At 40.3% G+C, this 18,891-nt stretch overlaps 1 protein-coding gene across 1 annotated transcript in view; it reads left to right on the top strand.

The window, feature by feature from the left end:
- Positions 1-1,356: 1,356 nt before the first annotated feature.
- The window catches only part of GLDC (glycine decarboxylase), a gene marked incomplete at its 5' end in the record, with an annotated part of 41,169 nt that continues 23,634 nt past the window's right edge, over positions 1,357-18,891 (top strand). Inside the window, 4 exon segments of the mRNA NM_001310367.1 lie at positions 1,357-1,596; positions 1,703-1,781; positions 9,779-9,914; positions 17,827-17,991. Coding sequence (NP_001297296.1) covers positions 1,357-1,596; positions 1,703-1,781; positions 9,779-9,914; positions 17,827-17,991 — 620 coding nt within the window.

Raw genomic sequence — 18,891 nt, 5'->3', positions numbered from 1 at the left:
GAGGAGGGCCACAGATATGACTGGAGCACCTCTCCCGTGAAGACGGGCTAAGGGAATTGGAGAAGAGGTCTCCAGGGAGACCTTATAGCGGCCTTCCAGTACCTAAAGGGGGCCTACAGGAAAGTTTAGAAGGGACTCTTTGTCTGGGAGTGTAGTAATAGGAGGGAGAATGGCTTTAAACTAAAAGAGTGGAGATTTAATTAGATATTTAGAATAAATAACTCACTCTGAAGGTGGTGAGGCACTGGCCAGGGTTGCCCAGAGAAGCTGTGGATGCCCCATCCCTGGAGGTGTTAAAGGCCAGGCTGGATGGGGCTTTGGGCAATCTGGTCTGGTGGAAGGTATCCCTGCCCATGTCGGGGGTATGGGACTGGGTGATCCTTAAGGTTCCTTCCAACCCAAATCATTCTGTGACTCTATGAGGTTCCAGCTGACTTTTCTCTGCTCCAAGCTGGCATCACCCAAAGTTAAAGCAAAAGGGAGGCAGACCTGTGGCACACCAGCCAACAGCCTCGGCAGCTTACAGAGGGTGCTGTGCCACTTGCCCTCTTCTCTGCCCCTGAGGCCTTTTCATCAGGTCACAGCTTCATGCCCTCACAGAGGGATGCAGCCAAGGCAGAGAGGTAAGTTCTCAGAGGATTTTAACAGCAGCCTTGTAGCTGTCAGTCATTTAACTGCTACTCCTTCATGGGGCTATCCTCTGAAGGTAAAAAGGAAGAGTCACCAGTGTACCACAAAAACAGTGACCAGGATGATGTGTAAAAAGTGTGTTAAAATTGTAGTACAGAAATAGCAAGCATGAAGCATAATGTATAATGTTATCTAAATAATTCTGTTTCTAGCTTTGTCTCTAAGTAGGCTGAGCCCAAATTTCTTCTTACTAATGTAGATATATCTAAATAAAACCAAACCGCAGCAATGTAAATGCCACCCAATATTGACTGTATCCAGAAAAGTGTTCACCTGGATTAGAGATATTTCTTGGCACCTATGCCAGCTTTCCTACAATGATGATATTGATGTCTATGATGAAATTAATCACAGGCGGATAGATGGAGCACCGTAGAAGGAGCACCAGAACTTTACTGTTGGCTTTGTCGGGGGGAGGGAGGGAGGGGGAGCCTCGGCACCGGGGTCAGGGCCGAGCGGGGCGGATTTTTTTGGGAAGGTTGGGGGGGGGGGGGGGGGCAGGTGCCGGCGGGGAGGAGCGAGCAGGGCACCGCCCCCCTGCCCCATTGGCGCCGCCGGAGGGGGCCGCGCCGCCGCCGCCCCCGCCCCGGCCACAAAGCGTGGGCTGCCGGCAGCGGCGGCTGCGGCGGGGCCATGCAGAGCTGTGGGCGCTGGTGGGGGCGGCTGGCGGCCCGGGGGGGACCGAGGCACCTGCGGCCGGCTGGGGGCGGTGGGCAGCACCGGCAGCAGCAGCACAACCAGCAGCAGCAGCGGTGGGTCGGTGGAGGAGGAGGAGGAGGAGGAGGCGGAGGCGATGCGGCGCGGTGCATCGAGCAGCTGCTGCCGCGGCACGATGACTTCTCCCGGCGGCACATCGGCCCCCGGGAGGGGGAGAAGAGGGAGATGCTGCGAGCCCTCGGGGTGCAGGTGGGCGTCCGTGCGGCCTTTTGGGGGGGCTTTTTTGGAGCTGCTGCTGGGGGTGTCCGTGGGGTCTGGGGTCTGCTAACGCCGGCGTGCCGCCGCCTCTTTGCAGAGCGTCGAGGAGCTGATGGATAAAGCCATCCCGGGCAGCATCCGGCTGCGCAGGCCGCTGAGGATGGAGGACCCCGTGGGTGAGTGACCCCGCCGCCCCCAGCCTCCTCCCGGGCTCTGCCTGTCGCAGCAGCGCGGGTGGGGGGAAAGCCGCCCGGGAGCCGCCTCTCGGCTCGGGGCCGCCGCTTTGTCCCGAGATGCCGATGCGGAGGGGGAGGCGTGGCGAAACATCGCCCCTCGGCGGGGCTGCCGGCCCCGCGCGGCTCCCGTGCTTCTGCGCGGCGCCTTTGTGTGCTCCCCGCGCCCCCGGGTGGGAGCGTGCACGCCCTAAAAGCCCGCAAAACCTGCGTGAACCCCCCTCTAAGCGGTGCCCGAGGGGCTGCCGGCTGGCCTTTTGAATCCCTCCGGCTGAGGGAGATGGGTGCGGAGCAGGAATGTGAGGCATCTGAGCCGGCTATTGTGGCACCAGAGCAAATCGCTGTAGACAACTTGATGTGGCTCAATGAGTCCTCACGTTAATATTTTTAAAAGTTTTCACTGTCTAGATGTATCGGACATCACGTGTAAACATAACCCAGGGAGCGAAGGAAACCCTTAACAATGCACCCACCTAAGCAATTCCAGCAAAACTTGCAAATCTCCTTGGCTGTTCAGATACCAGAGGCGATTTGGCTGGTATTAGCTTTGTATTTATGTCTTGATCCCTTGCCTGGGTTATTGCGGTCCCTGTGACTGGCTCCTCGCGTTGCTTACCAATGTACCACGGCTGGAGTGTGCTTGCTCAGGGAGTCCTGGGTGGGTGCCAGGTGGGGCATTGCCGTCAGGAGCAGAGCCAGGGAGCACACCCAGGGAAGCTGGGGCTGGGATGATGGAGCTGGGCATTGGCAGAAAGGTCCATCTGGTGAAATGCTCCCTTAGTGCAATGACACTTGACTTTCCCACCCTATGAGGGTGGGCAGGAGAAGTGAGGTTTAATCATCTTCTTCTCTCCATGTGGCTGCTGCTGTAAGTACTTCCTTTGTGAGCTTTCCTATAGTTAGTGTACTTTGGTCAATACTCCCTGACTGAAGAGGTATTTGTGTTTGTCCTCAGGAAAGAGAACTTCTTAAATACTTTTTTATAGTCTTTAAGAGGAGACAAATTGCCACTAATAAGTACTACTTAAAAAAACGTTCTTCATTTTTGTGACTCTATACATGATATCCTTACAAAGGTTTATGGTTCTAAAATAGACATTACTGTGATACTGTACAGTTAAGAATAAACAAAATTCACATTAATGAACGCCAAACCAGTAATGCCAACTTAAGTCAAAATCTTGATGCAGTTCTGTGTGTTCTCATATTGATTTTCATGTTGTTTGAAGGCGATATCTCTTAAATCAACTATGAATTAGTGATGGTCTGTTGCATGCAAGTTCTTGCTGTGCAAGGGGACCTCATTAGCTAGTGGTGCATGTAGTCCACTGGCTCTTTGGCTTCATTTGTTATGCTGTTCAAGTTCTATTATACTTTGAAAGAATGTGACTGTGATGCAGTCTCACATTGCGCTGCATGCGGTGAGTTCTCAAAAGAGATGAAGTACAGAAAACTTTTGTCTGTACACTACTGCCTTTTCTTCCCTCAGTGTGACAGACTAGCTGTCTTTTGTAACTTGTGCAAAATTTTGCCACTTAGTTTTCCACTCCATTGGTAGCAGAAAACTTCACAGCTTGTTAAAGCAGAGTTAGAAGTCTCAGCTTAACGTTACGCAGTTTTACTTCGAACACCTTGGACCTAGAACAACATATTCTGGATAAAACTTGATTCCTTGATAATGTACAATTAGAGAGAACATGTCTTTCTATTTACCAGTGTGGAATTAACTTATGTAAGTACAGTATATCGTTTATCATCCCCATACCTTGTACTGAAAGAAAATAACAAATGGGGAAAGTGTTGTGAGAACTATATCATTTTTTAAATGTGCTCTTTTTGTTTGAATGAAGACAGTTTTGCCCCCGCTATTCCCAGAACTCATACATGTGATGAGAGAACAGGGCAAGGCCATTAAAAATGTGTTGTTTAACTACAGTATTTATAAAGTTCTTACTATGGCAATTTCTAATGGTTTAAATATACACTTCAATTTTTCTGAACAGCTCTGTTTCAATAAAAGCAAATGGTGACTCCTGACATAGTGACAGGTTAGTGTGCAACTGAGCAATTGAGCTGTACTCAAGCTACTCCTTCGTATCGGGAAATGCAGTTGAGCCTGCACTGAAGTCTCTTTAAAGTTGTTGCTTATAGCTAGAATTATAGCCCAAGAAAACTATGCATATACCATAAATGACATGTCTGGATGGGTATCTTATGTCTCTGTAATTACTCTAATTTTTTAAGATTTTATAGCCTTAAGCCTTGTCTCAGATCTAAATGTGAAATAACAGCTACGCTCCACATGAAGAAAAAGGAGACACAGGAGAAAAATGTCCATTGAGGACTATGTATCAGCTGAGGACAGCTGATCTAGGCAAATTGACAAGGCTCTAATGTGAGCTGTGAAACTGTACCAACAGCATAGAGAAGGAAAAGATATTTGATGTATATATCTTCAAAGTTTGATTAGGTGTGGCAATGGGATTGTTTTGCTTTACAGATCCTTCACTGGTAATGCCACAAATTATCTAAAAGTTAGAAAATCAATTATCTGTCTGTATGCAACAGCAGTAAAAGAAATCCTCTAGCTTATGTTGCAGTTTATATTGAAAAGCCGTTTTAAATGTTATAGCATATTCTACCATTCCTAAATAAAACATCTCATTACAGTAGAAGCACTTCTTTGTGTTACATTTCCTAGTTTTCTTAGCACAGAAGTGTGCTTCAAACTTCATTACTTCCCTGACAGACAATATATTGACAGAGAAAGACTCTAGCCCCAAGTGGATAGTAGCATATGTGTGAATGGTAGATACTAAACTTTACATTTACAGGTGTCTACAAGTGCATCTACACTAAGAATGCTCTTTCAGTTTTCTCAGCACTCTTCTGGCAAACGTCTTCTAGTATAGACATGGTCAGTGGTGAAGGAGAAAAATAGTGCAACTTGTGCTAAGAAGTATTTGAAATGAGTTGCTGTCATTGGTATGACAGAAGTATCCATGTTCCTCTGCTGCCAGAAAGGAAAAAAGCCATTTTAAAAGTGCCTGCTGCCATGAGCCCACTGACAGTCAATGCTGTAAAACCTCCTGAACATAACAGTGAAGGCCAGTAGGGACCAAGGAGTTAAAAGTCCTGGTTTGCAGGACTTATTCTGAACTTACTCTAGAAGGGAGGCTTTTTGGAGTCAGCTTTATCTGCAGATTTAGGCCAGGGAACATGCTGTTTTGGCATATAGCTTCTGTTTAATCAATATTCACAACAAAGACTAGGCATCTGTTCAATATGTAGTTATTTGTCATCAGCTGTTACTACAGAGCGTTTTCCCACTGTGACTGCAAGTGAACCTTAACAGCTAGCTTTTTTTTTCCAATTACTGAAGGTGCTGTAGCACATATGTAGTGCCTGACCCATTTGAAGTCAAAGAACTTTTGAAGTCAGTATCACTTTATATATAAGTAACCCTCCTTTTATCCCTGAAAACTGACACTGTGTATCAGTAATGGTTATCCCTGCAATGCTGCCTATTAACCCAAATTCTAGGTTTTGACTTAAAAGAATGAGTCTATCAATTCTAACATGATTTCTTCCAAAACATTCCTACTTGTTCTATAAAACCTAAGGGGTTACAAAGATTAGTCTACAAAACCTGTGTAAGGAACCGATTGAGTCTACAGCCTAAACCTTTCTGAAAAGGATGTGGTTCAGAAACAGTCAGTCTGTGAGAAAGACTGTTTCTGTTTTCAAATTCAACTGCTATGCAGGTAAATCTCAGCATGTGCAGGCTGGGTAAGTGTAAGTTGTAAATCTCAATCTGTTTCTCTCACTTTTTTTTTTTTTATTTTTTTCTCCCTGTTGGCTCCTCTCTGAACTTCTCTGGATACTCTCTCTCTCTTTTCTTTTTTTTTTTTTTTTTTTTTTTTTTTCAGGTATCTCATAAGTGTTTAGGATAGTAGCTTTACACTAAAAGACTAGCAGAAATTTATTTTATGACAGGGTAACTCACTTCATACTGTTTTTGTGATGTATTTTGCATTTTCTACCTGTGGATGTGTAGGGGGTGGCAGTCCTGAAGTGTCCTTGCTGAACTCCTAGTGGTAGCTTTAGTGAGTTTTTTTCCACAGCTGTCTGATAAGAGTGCTGCAAGATCAATGAACTTTATCCTGGGTACTGTCGCTGATCATATCTAATGTAATAATGAGGGGAATAAAGATCAACTGCAGTGACTTACCTGGCAGTTTTACTTCTTGCTGAATAAGGTTCTTAAAGGATTTATAGACTACTACCAGTGAAATTAATTAAAGATAAAGGCACTTCAGCCATGCTATTTCAGAAACTAGCAAGAAACATCTAAGTTTGATAGCCAATTTCCAACTGTTTCTTAATAGTAGTAAATTTTCTAATTCAATTTTATTTCCCCAATTTGTATATTTCTTTATTTCACCTGTTGCCGGGGAGAGCTGAGAGAAATTTGCAATGCAACACTGAGGTCTTAAAAGTTGTGGTTTTAACTTGCAGGTATTGACACTTGCTGAAATACTAGTCTTGTAAATGTTTATTTGAGGCTAAAACACATGAACAAGATGTGTTTTCACTACATATGCCCTAGGGTACATACAGCAGATTAAATGTATAATTTTCTGGTCTCAGTGACCCTTCTGTCCCCTAAGTTGAAAACTCAGTGATTTGATTTTGAAAAAGGGGTTATTAGGTGTGTTTAAGATCGCTTGTGGTTAGCATTCTTCTGCCTTTCTACTAGTGTCAGTCACTTAAAATGCAGTGCTAGACACCTTTCACAAGTCATGTTATAGGCATATGTTATTAAAAGCTAGGCTGAGGGGAGTGGAGAATACAGCTGCCGCTGCTGGGAACCAGGATGTAAGGTCCTGCTGAGGCTGGTGGGACCCTGGGGAGGTGTTCAACCCCACTCCTGCCCAGAGCAGGCCTAGCCCAGGCTGCTCGGGGCTTCACCCAGCCAGGGAGTGAGGGCTTCACCCACCCAAGCTGCAGAGGCCCACCTTGCCTGGGCTCTGGCTCCGTGGTTGGGCTGTCCCAGTGGTGAAAAGCTTCTCCTTGTCTCCAGTCTGAGCTTCTTGTGCCTCAGCCTGAGCCATACCTCCCATCCTCCCACCACACACAACTGTCCTACCACCAGTGCAGGGTTCCTGCTATCAGGAACAGTCAGAGTTTGGGCCACTATGTATGCATCGATTTCTTTGACCCTTGCTTGGGTTAGTTTTGCTTGAATTCAGAACTATACCAATGCGAAGCAAGCACTGAATGCGTGGAAAATTAACTTGTCATAAATCCCTATGGACTAATGTTTGCTTTTGTCCAGCCAGACTGGATAGACACTTCAGGGGCTGTTGACTTGAGTTGTTCAGGGGTGCAATTCCTTATGGGACACCTTAAAGAGATGTCTCATGCTTTGAGCTGCCTCCCAGCAGCGTGGGGCACTGTGAAGGAGTAGTCATCCCAGGTCTTTTTGAAGAAGCATGCCAAATGTTGGAGGTGTGTATTTGAGCTGCTAATGCTGTTGCCCTTGTTACGACTGATGGAGCAGGGCGAGTGAAGTGATGCAGGAATGGAATGAGTGTGCCCTACAGTATTTCACTACCTTTGTTACAACTAATAGGGTGACTGTTCCCAGAGGTAACTTTCATAACTATGAAAATATAGCCAGCGCTATATGTGGTTCTACCTTTAAGTTGGAAGCTTAATTGGGGCTTAAGCTGCTTAAGGTCTTGCTAAGGCTTTTTGTTTTGTGCAGTGCATCAGTGTGTAAAAGGTGTTGTTATTTCAGGGAGCTCTGTCAAATGTTCAGTGTGTTCACATGATAGTTGTTAGCTGTATTTGCTGAGAAAAGACTCTTAACTTTCTAGAAGAAATGCCCAATCAAGAAGACAAAGGAAACTATCTGGCATATAGTACAGTGTTTGTGGTATGTGTTTACTATGGAATTTATGCTTTTCATGCATTTTGTGTGTGTGACATTTTGGGGTAGTGAGCAAGATAAATGATAAAAAGACTTCGGCCTTCAACTGAACTTGGAGTCAAATGAACAAATGCTTTGCAATTGCCCCAAAATTGATGAAGTTTGAATTTTGCAAGAATACAATGCTCCCCTTTAAACTGAACACAAAACCATCTTTCATCGAGGTTTTGGTTTGCAAGTGATAGAGGAAGATCTCAGTAATGTTAAAGCCCTTACTAAAATAAATAACAAGTGAATCTGTTTTGAATAAGCACAGTAGGAGGAGTATGGGGGAGTGGAACTGTTTACTATGTTTTAGAAACTTTTCCTTGGACATTGCTGAGTTCAAGTATAAGAAACATATGGCTCCTGAATCTCCAGGGAAAAAGGAGAAAAAGCAACCCACCCTACAGTTTACTAAAAACAATAAATTAACTTTTGTATATTGAACGTAACAGTAGACTGAGTAAGAGGCAGAGAAGCAATGAGCTTTGAAGTCAGAACTGAAGAATCCATACAAAAAAAAATAAATCTTAGTGGTCGGGATTATGATTTAGATGACTGTGGAATAAATTAATTGGGGAAAAAAAAAAGACTTAAAAAAAATCTTTATGCATTGAATGCAATACCAGCTCTAAGAGTAAAAGGAAGAAGAGAGATGACCTCTGTAATCAGAGATGAAGTGCTAGTATCTATGGCTGCAGAAGAAGTTAATTCAAAACCATGACATTTTCTATGGAAAATAATTTGCCAGCAGATTCGAGAGCAATAAATGTTTTGACTTGAGCTTTCTTGATTGGAATAACGTACAGTGAGAAACTAGATTTTAAACATCCAGGTCCCAAGCTTTTCTGTGTTGATAATTTATACACTGATATTCCAAAGTCTGCTTTTGAGATTGCAATGCAGAATGAACAGAAGAACTTAATGCAGCTGCTGTCCTGCATCCATACAGCAGTTTCCAGGGTCACATCTGGGGATAAATACATATTTTAAAAAACATGTAAGCATTTCAAGTAAGAGGAAGAGACACGAATTCTGAAATCAGAGCTGAAGTGGTAATATCTATGTTTGTCCACTTCAAAAGCATTGTATTGTAATCTTTAAACTAGATTGGCAGATTGATTTCAGAGCTAATCTTACATGGAATTTCTTAAGATAGAAATATAGTATTCACACTATATTTTAATAAACTGATGGAGCATACTAAAACTAAATGAATAAAACTCTTCCATTCTATCAATTGCTTACGGAAAGTGATTGAAGTCTGTGGAGGAAAAAAAAAAAGTTCTCTAATATTAAGAAATTACTCCTGGATGATTGATGTGAGTCCTGTTTGTGCAAAAAAGGCTCAGTTAAGCACACTAAATCACAGTTATGAGTGGTTATAGCTTCATCTAGTGCTGATTCTATGAGACTTGGCTAATGAAAAGTCCCTTCTGAGATGTATTTTAATGCATATGCAAGAGACCCAGATTGTTTATTGCATTAAAAAAGAGAGCTCCTTAAGTCATTTGCCAACATCTTTCTCACATTTCGTTTTCTCAAATTATCATTTCCACATTGGTGGGAACACTGTTGTTCAGTTCCTGCATTTTTTGTCAGAGAATGAAACTCGCGTTGTTTAGTTTTACTTAATGTCTTAAAGGTGTAACTTCCTAAAATTAAATATTTGCAACTGAACTGTCAAGTCTGGTTAACGTGAACAGACAACCTAGGAGTTATATAGATATTTAATTTTGGTTGTATCCAGATCAGCTGTTTTTGAAATGACTGGGGAGAAATGCCCATATTTGGTGGAACTTAAACTTTCCCGGAATATTTTATCATTTCAGCCTTACTCTGTTATTGTTTATGTGTGTCTCTGATGCTGTATTTTTTTGCTCAGGAGTACAAGTCATTTTAGTTAAACTCTTCTAGCATTATGTATAACTGAAATTTTCTGACCTAATTTTTTCTCAATTAGGTGAAAATGAAATCCTTGAAACTTTATACAATATTGCAAGCAAGAACAAGATATGGAGGTCCTATATAGGCATGGGTTATTACAACTGCTCAGTGCCTCAACCCATTGCACGGAATTTGTTGGAGAATGCAGGATGGTAATGTACAACACTTTCTTGTTAAATGCATATGTATAAATACGCATATGAAGTTCATCAAATCTAGAGCACAGACAAATATGCCTCAAAGCTATTTTTCTAAGACTTTCATATATCTGATACTGGTGTGTAAGTGCAGTTTGTACTGAAGCTAGAAAGGAGAAACATGTATGTAATTTACTTTAGAAGATGCTTTTCCTGTAAAACATTTCATTGACTTAAAAGTCACAACTCCTATTAATTATGAACTAAACCAAGAATATTTCCATTTGCTTTAAGGAAATATTAGAACTTACCTCTTAAACAGAAGTAATTCTTTCCTAGCTTCTTGTGAAAACTAAAGCAGCTCCCTCCTCTGCTGTGTGTTGGGTGGAAGTTGTTAAATACCATACAATAGTCTGATTATGGTCTCAGAAAGAGAACAGGAAAGCAGACTCAGAAATCTCGAAGGCTTTTCTCTTAAAAGTCTTGATTTTTATTTATTTATTTATTTTTGGTTCTGAAACAAGAGAACTTCAAGAGTTTGAATATATATCCATATAGTATGTTATTATTTGAACAAATAATTTACTCCACTGATGCCTGAAAATAGGTAGGCAGAAATACTTGATAATTCATTTTTGAAGAGACTGAGAATATTATACTTTAAACATCAATTTGATAAGAACAATTTGTTTGGGGAAAAGTCAAAAAATGACCTGGCTGACAGATATGAATTTGACTGGTGTTTTGATGTTGCTCAAATGTAAAAAGGGAAACCTTTTAAAACATTAATTTGTATATTATGAACAGCATTAATCTAAATAAAAATAGACTTTTGTTTCTTGATTTTTTTTTTATTGGCAAAAGCACCAAGGCTTGGCTCTCTTCCAACCTAGAAATTCTGTGATTCTGTGATTGATTATAAATACTCATTCGGTATTGGCTTTGTTCTAAAGAACTGTAACACACATGTGGTGCAACAGAAAAGCTAAAATTAATGCAGAATTTCACTTTCCACGGCACTGAACATCACTGATACTGTGTATTGTTTCATTTGATCTAGAAGTTCCCTTATCTATAGTCAATAACATCCTTTTTTGAAGCGTACTAAAATAGTAAGTGACATCTTATTTACCACGTAATCTTGTTTTAACACAAACAGTAGTTGAAGTTCATGCAGAATCACACAAATGTCTAGGTTGGAAGAGACCTCAAGATCATAGAGTCCAACCTCTGACCTAACACTAGCAAGTCCTCCACTAAACCATATCAATAAGTTCAACATCTAAACGTCTTTTAAAGACCTCCAGGGATGGTGACTCCACCACTTCCCTGGGCAGCCCGTTCCAATGCCTAACAACCCTCTCGGTAAAGAAGTTCCTCCTCATATCCAACCTAAAACACCCCTGATGCAACTTGAGCCCATTCTCCCTTGTCTTCTCAGCAGGCATGTGGGAGAATAGGCCAACCTCCACTTTGCTACAGCCTCCTTTAATGCACTTACAAAGAGCAATAAGGTCGCCCCTAAGCCTCCTTTTCTCCAGGCTGAACAAGCCCAGCTCCCTCAGCCACTCCTTGTAGGACTTGTTCTCCAGGCCCCTCACCAGCTTCGTTGCCCTCCTCTGGACTCGCTCAAGCACCTCGATGTCCTTCTTGTAGTGAGGGGCCCAAAACTGAACACAGTACTCGAGATGAGGCCTCACCAGAGCCGAGTACAGGGGGACAATCACTTCCCTAGCCCTGCTGGCCACACTGCTTCTTATGCAAGCCAGGATGCTGTTGGCCTTCTTGGCCACCCGAGCACACTGCTGGCTCATTTTCAGCGAACTATCCACGAGTACTCCCAGGTCCTTCTCTGCCTGGCAGCTTTCCAACTAAGTTTATATGTTTTTAAAAGTCGAGTAACTGTAAAAAAAAATAAATAAATAAAAAATTGTTGCTTAGATACTATTTTTTGTATTTTAGGTTATCGTAAATGTGTCTGTGTATCTGCAGCTGTCCAAGACTATGAATTATTGGTCTTGTATGCTTTATCGCATCTCAGACTTCTGAAATGACCACAGAGTTGCAATTTTTATATCCAAGGAATCTACGCAATACATTTAAACCAAGTTTTATTTGGTCTTATTCCCATCTTCTTTTTGCAAAATATGTAAACTAAATATTTCATTTCAGTGGAACAAAACAAATAGCCAATTGCTAGAGACAAAAATAAGAACAATATAAAACGTAGTGAACCAAAATGAACTACATATTTTTAAAACCTAAAAAACTATATCGTGCTAGTAAAACAAGTGGTAGAGTCTATCCAGAAATCTGTTCTTGGAGTGTCCTAAATCAACTTAGAATTCTAGAAACTAAACTTACAAAAGGATGATAAAAGAAATTTATTAGGAGTTATGCAAACGTCATAAGTATACAGGCTTTGTGGAAGCTACTTAAGAAATCAAACCTCTCCCTGCAACACCTATCAGTAATAATACACTTTGCATTATAGGTCCAGGGGAAATGCTGCAAATCCAAGCGTATTTTTTGTGCTTGGTTCTGGCTCATGTAACTAATATCTTCCCATTGCTTAGCACACATTAGAGCAAGATTTGTGTTGGAATATAAATCTAAGTTTGAAAAAGAGAGCCTGAGAATAGAAATGAAGGACTTTTCAATATTTAGTACAGTTGGAATTGCGAGCAGAATGTAGGAAGAGTGAAGGTAGATTTCATGAGGAAACTGTTTAAAACAAAATGTACTGTCAGCAGAGAAAATGAGATGACTGACCCACACTGCTTTCTTCAGAAGATCTGCCAGAAAAAATATTCCCAGATCTCAGATTCTGATACGAAAATATTTGACATTGATGGAGTTTCAAAACTTTCTGAAGCACCTGGACAACAATCTATAATATCTTTGTAACGAAGTTGATTAGCTTAATTTGAGATAAAACTGCCTGACCAAAACCATGCACTAAATGAGTGCCTAGGAAGTCAGCAATCAGGAGTAGTTTGTACTGGTAGCTTCAGAAAAGCGTGGGCATCCTTTTCTTTTAAGTCTGAATCTCATTTGAAACTACTTCTGTATTGTTGAAAGGACTTGTGTATTGATGAATGAAGCTATTTCAAAACTCCTTGGGTAGATAGTTCTTAGATAACTTTTTATCTAACAAACACTTAGATTCAAAGTTAGAAAATAAGCAGAGAACCTTCTGTAGTGGGGCAGTGCTTTACTGGAATGCTGCAGTTAAAATTCCTGTCTCCTTAGTGAGGGATTTGATTAGTCACAGAAGCTTATTTTTGATACTTGTTTTACATTTAGTCTTGGTTACTAGCTGCCAACAATTCCTTGTTCCTGGCAGTCTGTAACTAACAGTTCCATGGTAGCACTAGGAGGTCTTAAAGGTATTTTCTGTACTCATTTGATAAGAGCAAAAATATTAGCCTGCTTTTCCAAATCAGATCTGTGTGTATACTTGCTTTATTTTTAGAGCACCTCAACTTCGAAATGTAGGCAGAAGGATTTCTTTTGGGGCATACTACTGGTAATGCAACATCCAGTGCAAATACACAGTTTTTATTTTGTTGTATCCCATTTTCACATACACATTAACATTTTTTACACAAAATGTGCTAAACTTTTTCCCTAGTACAAGACTCAATTAATTTTGTGCTATAACATGAACACAAATGAGTAATTAAGGATATGAAGAGTACTTGCCTTCAGAGATCACCTTATAGGCTGCTTAGGCTTCTTATTAACGTAAGAGCTTCTTATTGACCTGTATGTCAAAGCAGCATAGTACCTATTTTTGGAACTTAAATTTCTAGCAGGCTTTTAACATCACACTAACACCTTGCAATGGAGCATGATGCGGAGGTCTCCAAAGTACAGCTCACTTCATTTTTCCCCCCTATACATTAAATAAGTAAGAATATAGTAACTGTACCGAGGATACCTGCAATCTTAACATTAGTTCTGCAATTTAGTAGCTAGTAGCACTTAAGCACTCCTGGATTGCATTCTGAAAATTACTGCATACTGTGCAAAAATCTGATATAAACATTAAGCTGTTGGCATCTACTTGCAGACCGGATACAGAAAGCTGCACAAGCAACTCACAAAGCATGCCAAATTGGCAGTAAATTTGGTGTCTTTGCTTTGACTGGAAACTGGCATGTCTCCATGCCCTGTCATAAGACCATCCAGCTTTCTCTAACCCATGAGTAAGATATTGCTTATGTACATTGTTTTCAAATTATGCTAGTGGTATTTTTATACTATAGGTTCCTTTTATCTTCACAAACTGTCAGATCTCAAAAAGAATATTCTGTATGACTGGAATTTCAAACCAATTCCAGCTCTGCTGGTGCCTAAGGTTAGTCTTCTGAATGGCTAAAACTGCAAGAACATATGTTATAACAAAGTGAAAGTACAATGTTGATTATGAGTCCAATAAATTTCCAGAGATTTAGTAAAAGGATAGAAAAATTATGAAAGAAGATACATGGTGAACTTACGATATTTTTAGATCTTATTGACTGTGAAGCTAAAAATGCTAATCAAGAACTAGTTCACTGAGCATTGTTCAGTAATGGAGTCTTTGCATGCTCTGCCATTTCATTACTATTTCCCAAAGCAAATGTTGTAAGGCAAAGTAGAAGCAAGAGCCAACTTTAGTATAAAGAAGCCATAATTATTAATCTTGCAGTTATAATGTATCATCTGTTTTGTTGTTAAACCTAAAACAACCCCTCCTCCTATGTACAAAAACTTCTGCTCCTTTGTAAGCCAAGATTTTTGATCAGCAGCCTAGCCTTTGGCTGAAAGCCTGTGTTTCCTAGATACTGCTTGCTTTGATGCCAGTCTGCAGTGCTGCTGAGACACGTTATTACTTAAGTATCTCTTAAAACCTTAATCAGTGTCTTAAAGTTGGCATTTCTGAGAGTAGGATGAGGCAAAGGGTGAAAAATTAAACACAATCAGTGTTTTAAATAGCTACAAAAATAAAAGCCACTTACTACTAAAGTCACGATGGGCCTGACACAGGCTCAAGAAAGGCTCTGTTAGCCTCTCATGAAGTTTCCTTTGTCATGATTAATCTGCCTTCATTAGCTTAGGAATCTTGGTGTGCAGAATTAATTTTGGTCTGAAAAGACACAGGCTGGACATGATATTTTTCTCCTGTTTGTTTGAAAAAGATGCAGTTTCTAGTTTGTATTCCTCATCATTACAGCAATTCTTCCTTTTCATTTCAATGTTGGTGGTGCTGGACTTTTACCTACAGCGTAGCCACTTGAACAAACCTAAGGGGTTAGAGAGAGGCTAAGAGGGCTAAGAGCTAAGGGGCTAAGAGAGCCATTGCTGTGTTTTTTGTTTGGTTTTGGTCTGTTTGAGTTGTTGTTGTTGCTGCTGTTTGTTCTGTGTGCTTTTTAGAGATTTTATTTGTACAAAGGTTTACTTAAAGAACAACTTCTACTTTTAAGGAGTTGACTTTTAAATGACTTCAGGTCATTTACCATGTAGTATAGATTGTAAGAAATATTCAGGCAGGAGCTGCAGTGCAGACTAAAACCAGTCATTTTATTCAAAGAAACTGTGGAGAAGTATAGTTATTATGTTACAGGATTTAGATGCTTAGACAGTGCCAAATAACCTTACAAGAAAAAAACTTGTGTTTAAATAAATATTTTAACATTACAGAAGGTGTATTCACCTGTACTACTGTTAAACTTCATGCATGATAATTTGCACTAGTACAGGAATTCAAGATCTCACGTTGAACTTCTTGTTGATCTCTGAAATTGGTAATTTTTACTTCAACCATTCTATGAGTAGAAATCCCTGAAGGTATTAAAATAGTTTTCTAGGTATCGAATTTGAATGGTCTGTTTTGACGCTTTTATTTTAAAGTCTATCTGCATTTATAAAAAATAAAATCTTACCAAAACTGATTCTTGTATTGTAAGAAGTCATGAACTTGACTCATTTTGTCTTTGAAAACAAATATAGAATGCAATTTGAAAGTCCTATAGCAAACTTTGAACCCATGTTTAATGTGAAGTATTGCTTCTCAGCTACTGATTTCTCTAATTTTGTCAACCTATCTCATTTTGTGTTAGTTCCTAATCAATAATGGTTAAATAAAACAATTTTTTTGTTGAAATGAACCATATAGATGGTAATCTCAACTTTAATTAAAATCTCATTTTTATTAAATCATTATTTCAGCAAATGCTAACCAATGATTCTTGGTTATTTTTTTCTCTACTTCCAGCTCCTCCTGCAAGTTATAATGCAAAAAAAAAAAAAAGAAAGAAAAAGAAAAGAGAAAAAAAAAAAGAAAAAAAAGACCTCTAGCTGAAGTTCATGAATTGTGAAAGTTGGATTATTAATTTTAAGTGTGGAGTAGTTTCTTTTTGTATGCAAGGGAGTTTATTGTTCTTGCAAAGGTATTTGGAACAACTCTTTGTATTGGTGAGACCTGAGGGAGCATTCAGAAAACAAATCTCCAAACTGCCGTACTGACAGTTTATCTGACATTAAAAACTGAGTTTAGAAGATGTGGAGAAAATACATTATTGCTATTTGTAATGAGCAATATTATATGCAGCACAGGCCATGGTCTCAGTTTCTGATTGTATAATCAGTTTTATTAAGATAAGTGACTTAGTGTTAAGTGTAGCTTAGCAGCTGGGAAAAAAAACACACCTTGAATATTTGGGAAAGTCATCAAACTTCATATATAGCTGTTTACTGTCACTACACTGATTATTATACGTGAGAAATCTGAGCAGATGTATCACTTAAATAGACAGTAAATACATTAGCAAAGAACATACCCAGTAAATAGCACTTGGCATATCTTCTTTGGTCCTGCCTTCAATACTATATCTCTTGAATACTTTGAATTTGCTTGTGAAGTATGTCCATCTCTCTATCTCTTCTATTCTCTTAAGGACCTTTTTCTTCCTTTCCTTGCACTGCTGTTTTATTGCTCCTTACCACAACATCATCTTGCTCTATATCACAGGTTCTGCAGGTTGTTCTGTAAAAATCTGTGTAGCTCATCTCCTATTCTTATCGCTGGTTTCTGGCCACTGCTCTGGGTTAAAACAGGCGTAAAGTCTGCCCTGGACCACTGCGGAACCCAGTGTCCAAACCTCTACCAGTCAAAAGAGAATTTGATCTCTGTTCTTGCCTTTCATTCTTGGACCCTTTCCTGCTTTGTTTTTGTTTGTTTGTTTTTGTTTTGTTTTGTTTTGTTTTTTGTTTGTTTTCTCTGTGCTGTTATAATGGTGTGTTCCCCTTAGGCTGTTGGCGTTTCCAAAGAATTGCATGCGTTGCCTATACATCTTTGTTCTTCTGGTGAAAATAGATAAAATTCACATTTGTCTTGCTTTTCTTCACCAACATTTATGGAAACTGTGATTTCACAAAAAGTGGCATGTTATTGAGCTTGGTCCTGTGAAGTGCCAAGTGCCTTTCCTCCCTTGAGAGTACTTGGCAAGTAAAAGATCACACAAACAATATGTTGAAAGATAGTGGCAATACAATACCTAGATATGAATGAACTAAGCATCCTCATTCAGATCTTGTGACGTGACTCAGTTCTCCCACACTCAGACCCTATTTCCTGTCTCTTTTCACCAAGATGCATTCATACCTTTGTTTTAAAAGTAAATTCTCTTTTCAAAACGGAGGAAGATAACTCTTCTCCTGTAAAAATTCAGTATCAATAGAGAAAATACTCTCAGATTTTCAGGACGGTAATAAATTACAACCATCTAAAAATAACTTTTCTGACAAATTTTCATGTTAGTGGATTATACTTTACAAATAGCAGGTTTGTTTGTTTCCAGTGGCATAATTCTGTTCTGTATTGGCATAATTCTGATACATTTATTTTCCGTGATACAAATTCATAATTCTTTTCTTACAGGGTTACCCAGTATACTCCCTACCAACCTGAGGTCTCACAGGGCAGGCTGGAGAGCCTGCTAAATTACCAGACTATGGTGTGTGATATCACAGGAATGGATGTGGCTAATGCATCATTGCTGGATGAGGGGACAGCTGCTGCAGAAGCTATGCAATTATGTCACAGGTAATATGTTTAAATATATGGTTAAATCACAGCAGGAAGGAATTTGGGGTTTCAAAGACATCTCGACTGTGTAGGCATTTGTAGGTGAGAGGGTTGAAGTAGTGTGTGGTGTTTTGACTGTGAGCAGATTTCTGATTTGTCCATGTCACTTAGTTCCTAACAAAGTTTCTAGTGTTGATGTGTATTAGAAGTCTCAAGCTTTCAGAAATCTAAGGACCTATAGACAAGAGGAAAAGTCTGGAGCAAGGAGTGCTTACCCTTGCTGGACAAAGATCAGGTCAGAGAATACTTAAGCAAAATGAGCATATATGAGTCCTCACAGGCCCCTGTGGGTGAGCTGCCTCTCCAGGTGCTAGCACTGAGGTCAGCTCACTCCAGTCCTTCCAGCCAGCTCACCATGGACACCCAGTCCCTCTGACCCATGGTCTGACTCCTGTTGCTGACACCCAGACTTCCATATATATACACACCCCAAAACAGAGTCCCTCACTAAAAGTAGTTGGTAGATGTTGGTGGTAGGGGTATGGTTGGACCAGATGATCTTGAAGGTCTTTTCCAACCTCAGTGATTCCATGATTCTATGAACAAGAAGAAGGGACAAACTGTATTGACTGGGACCATGGCATGGCCAGTCAAATGCATCCACCAGCAACTATTTATGTACAACTGTCCCTTCTTATCACCTTATCCCTCCATTTTTTTCCATACATATTCCTCCCCAAATCACTTAAATATATCCCTTTTCCTGCCTTTCCTCCCCTTAACATCCCATAATAAGCCCTGGTCAATCCTGAAATGCCCTTCCCCTGCATCCAGTAATGTCCCACGGTTCTGGGACAGCCCTGGGGGGCATGGGAAGACTCTTTTGAGTCTTCAACTTGGCTTCTCACTTTCCTGTGT

Source organism: Anas platyrhynchos, chromosome Z, assembly GCF_047663525.1.
Source record: "Anas platyrhynchos isolate ZD024472 breed Pekin duck chromosome Z, IASCAAS_PekinDuck_T2T, whole genome shotgun sequence".
Lineage (NCBI taxonomy): Eukaryota > Metazoa > Chordata > Aves > Anseriformes > Anatidae > Anas > Anas platyrhynchos.
This window is presented reverse-complemented; position numbering and strand designations above follow the sequence as displayed.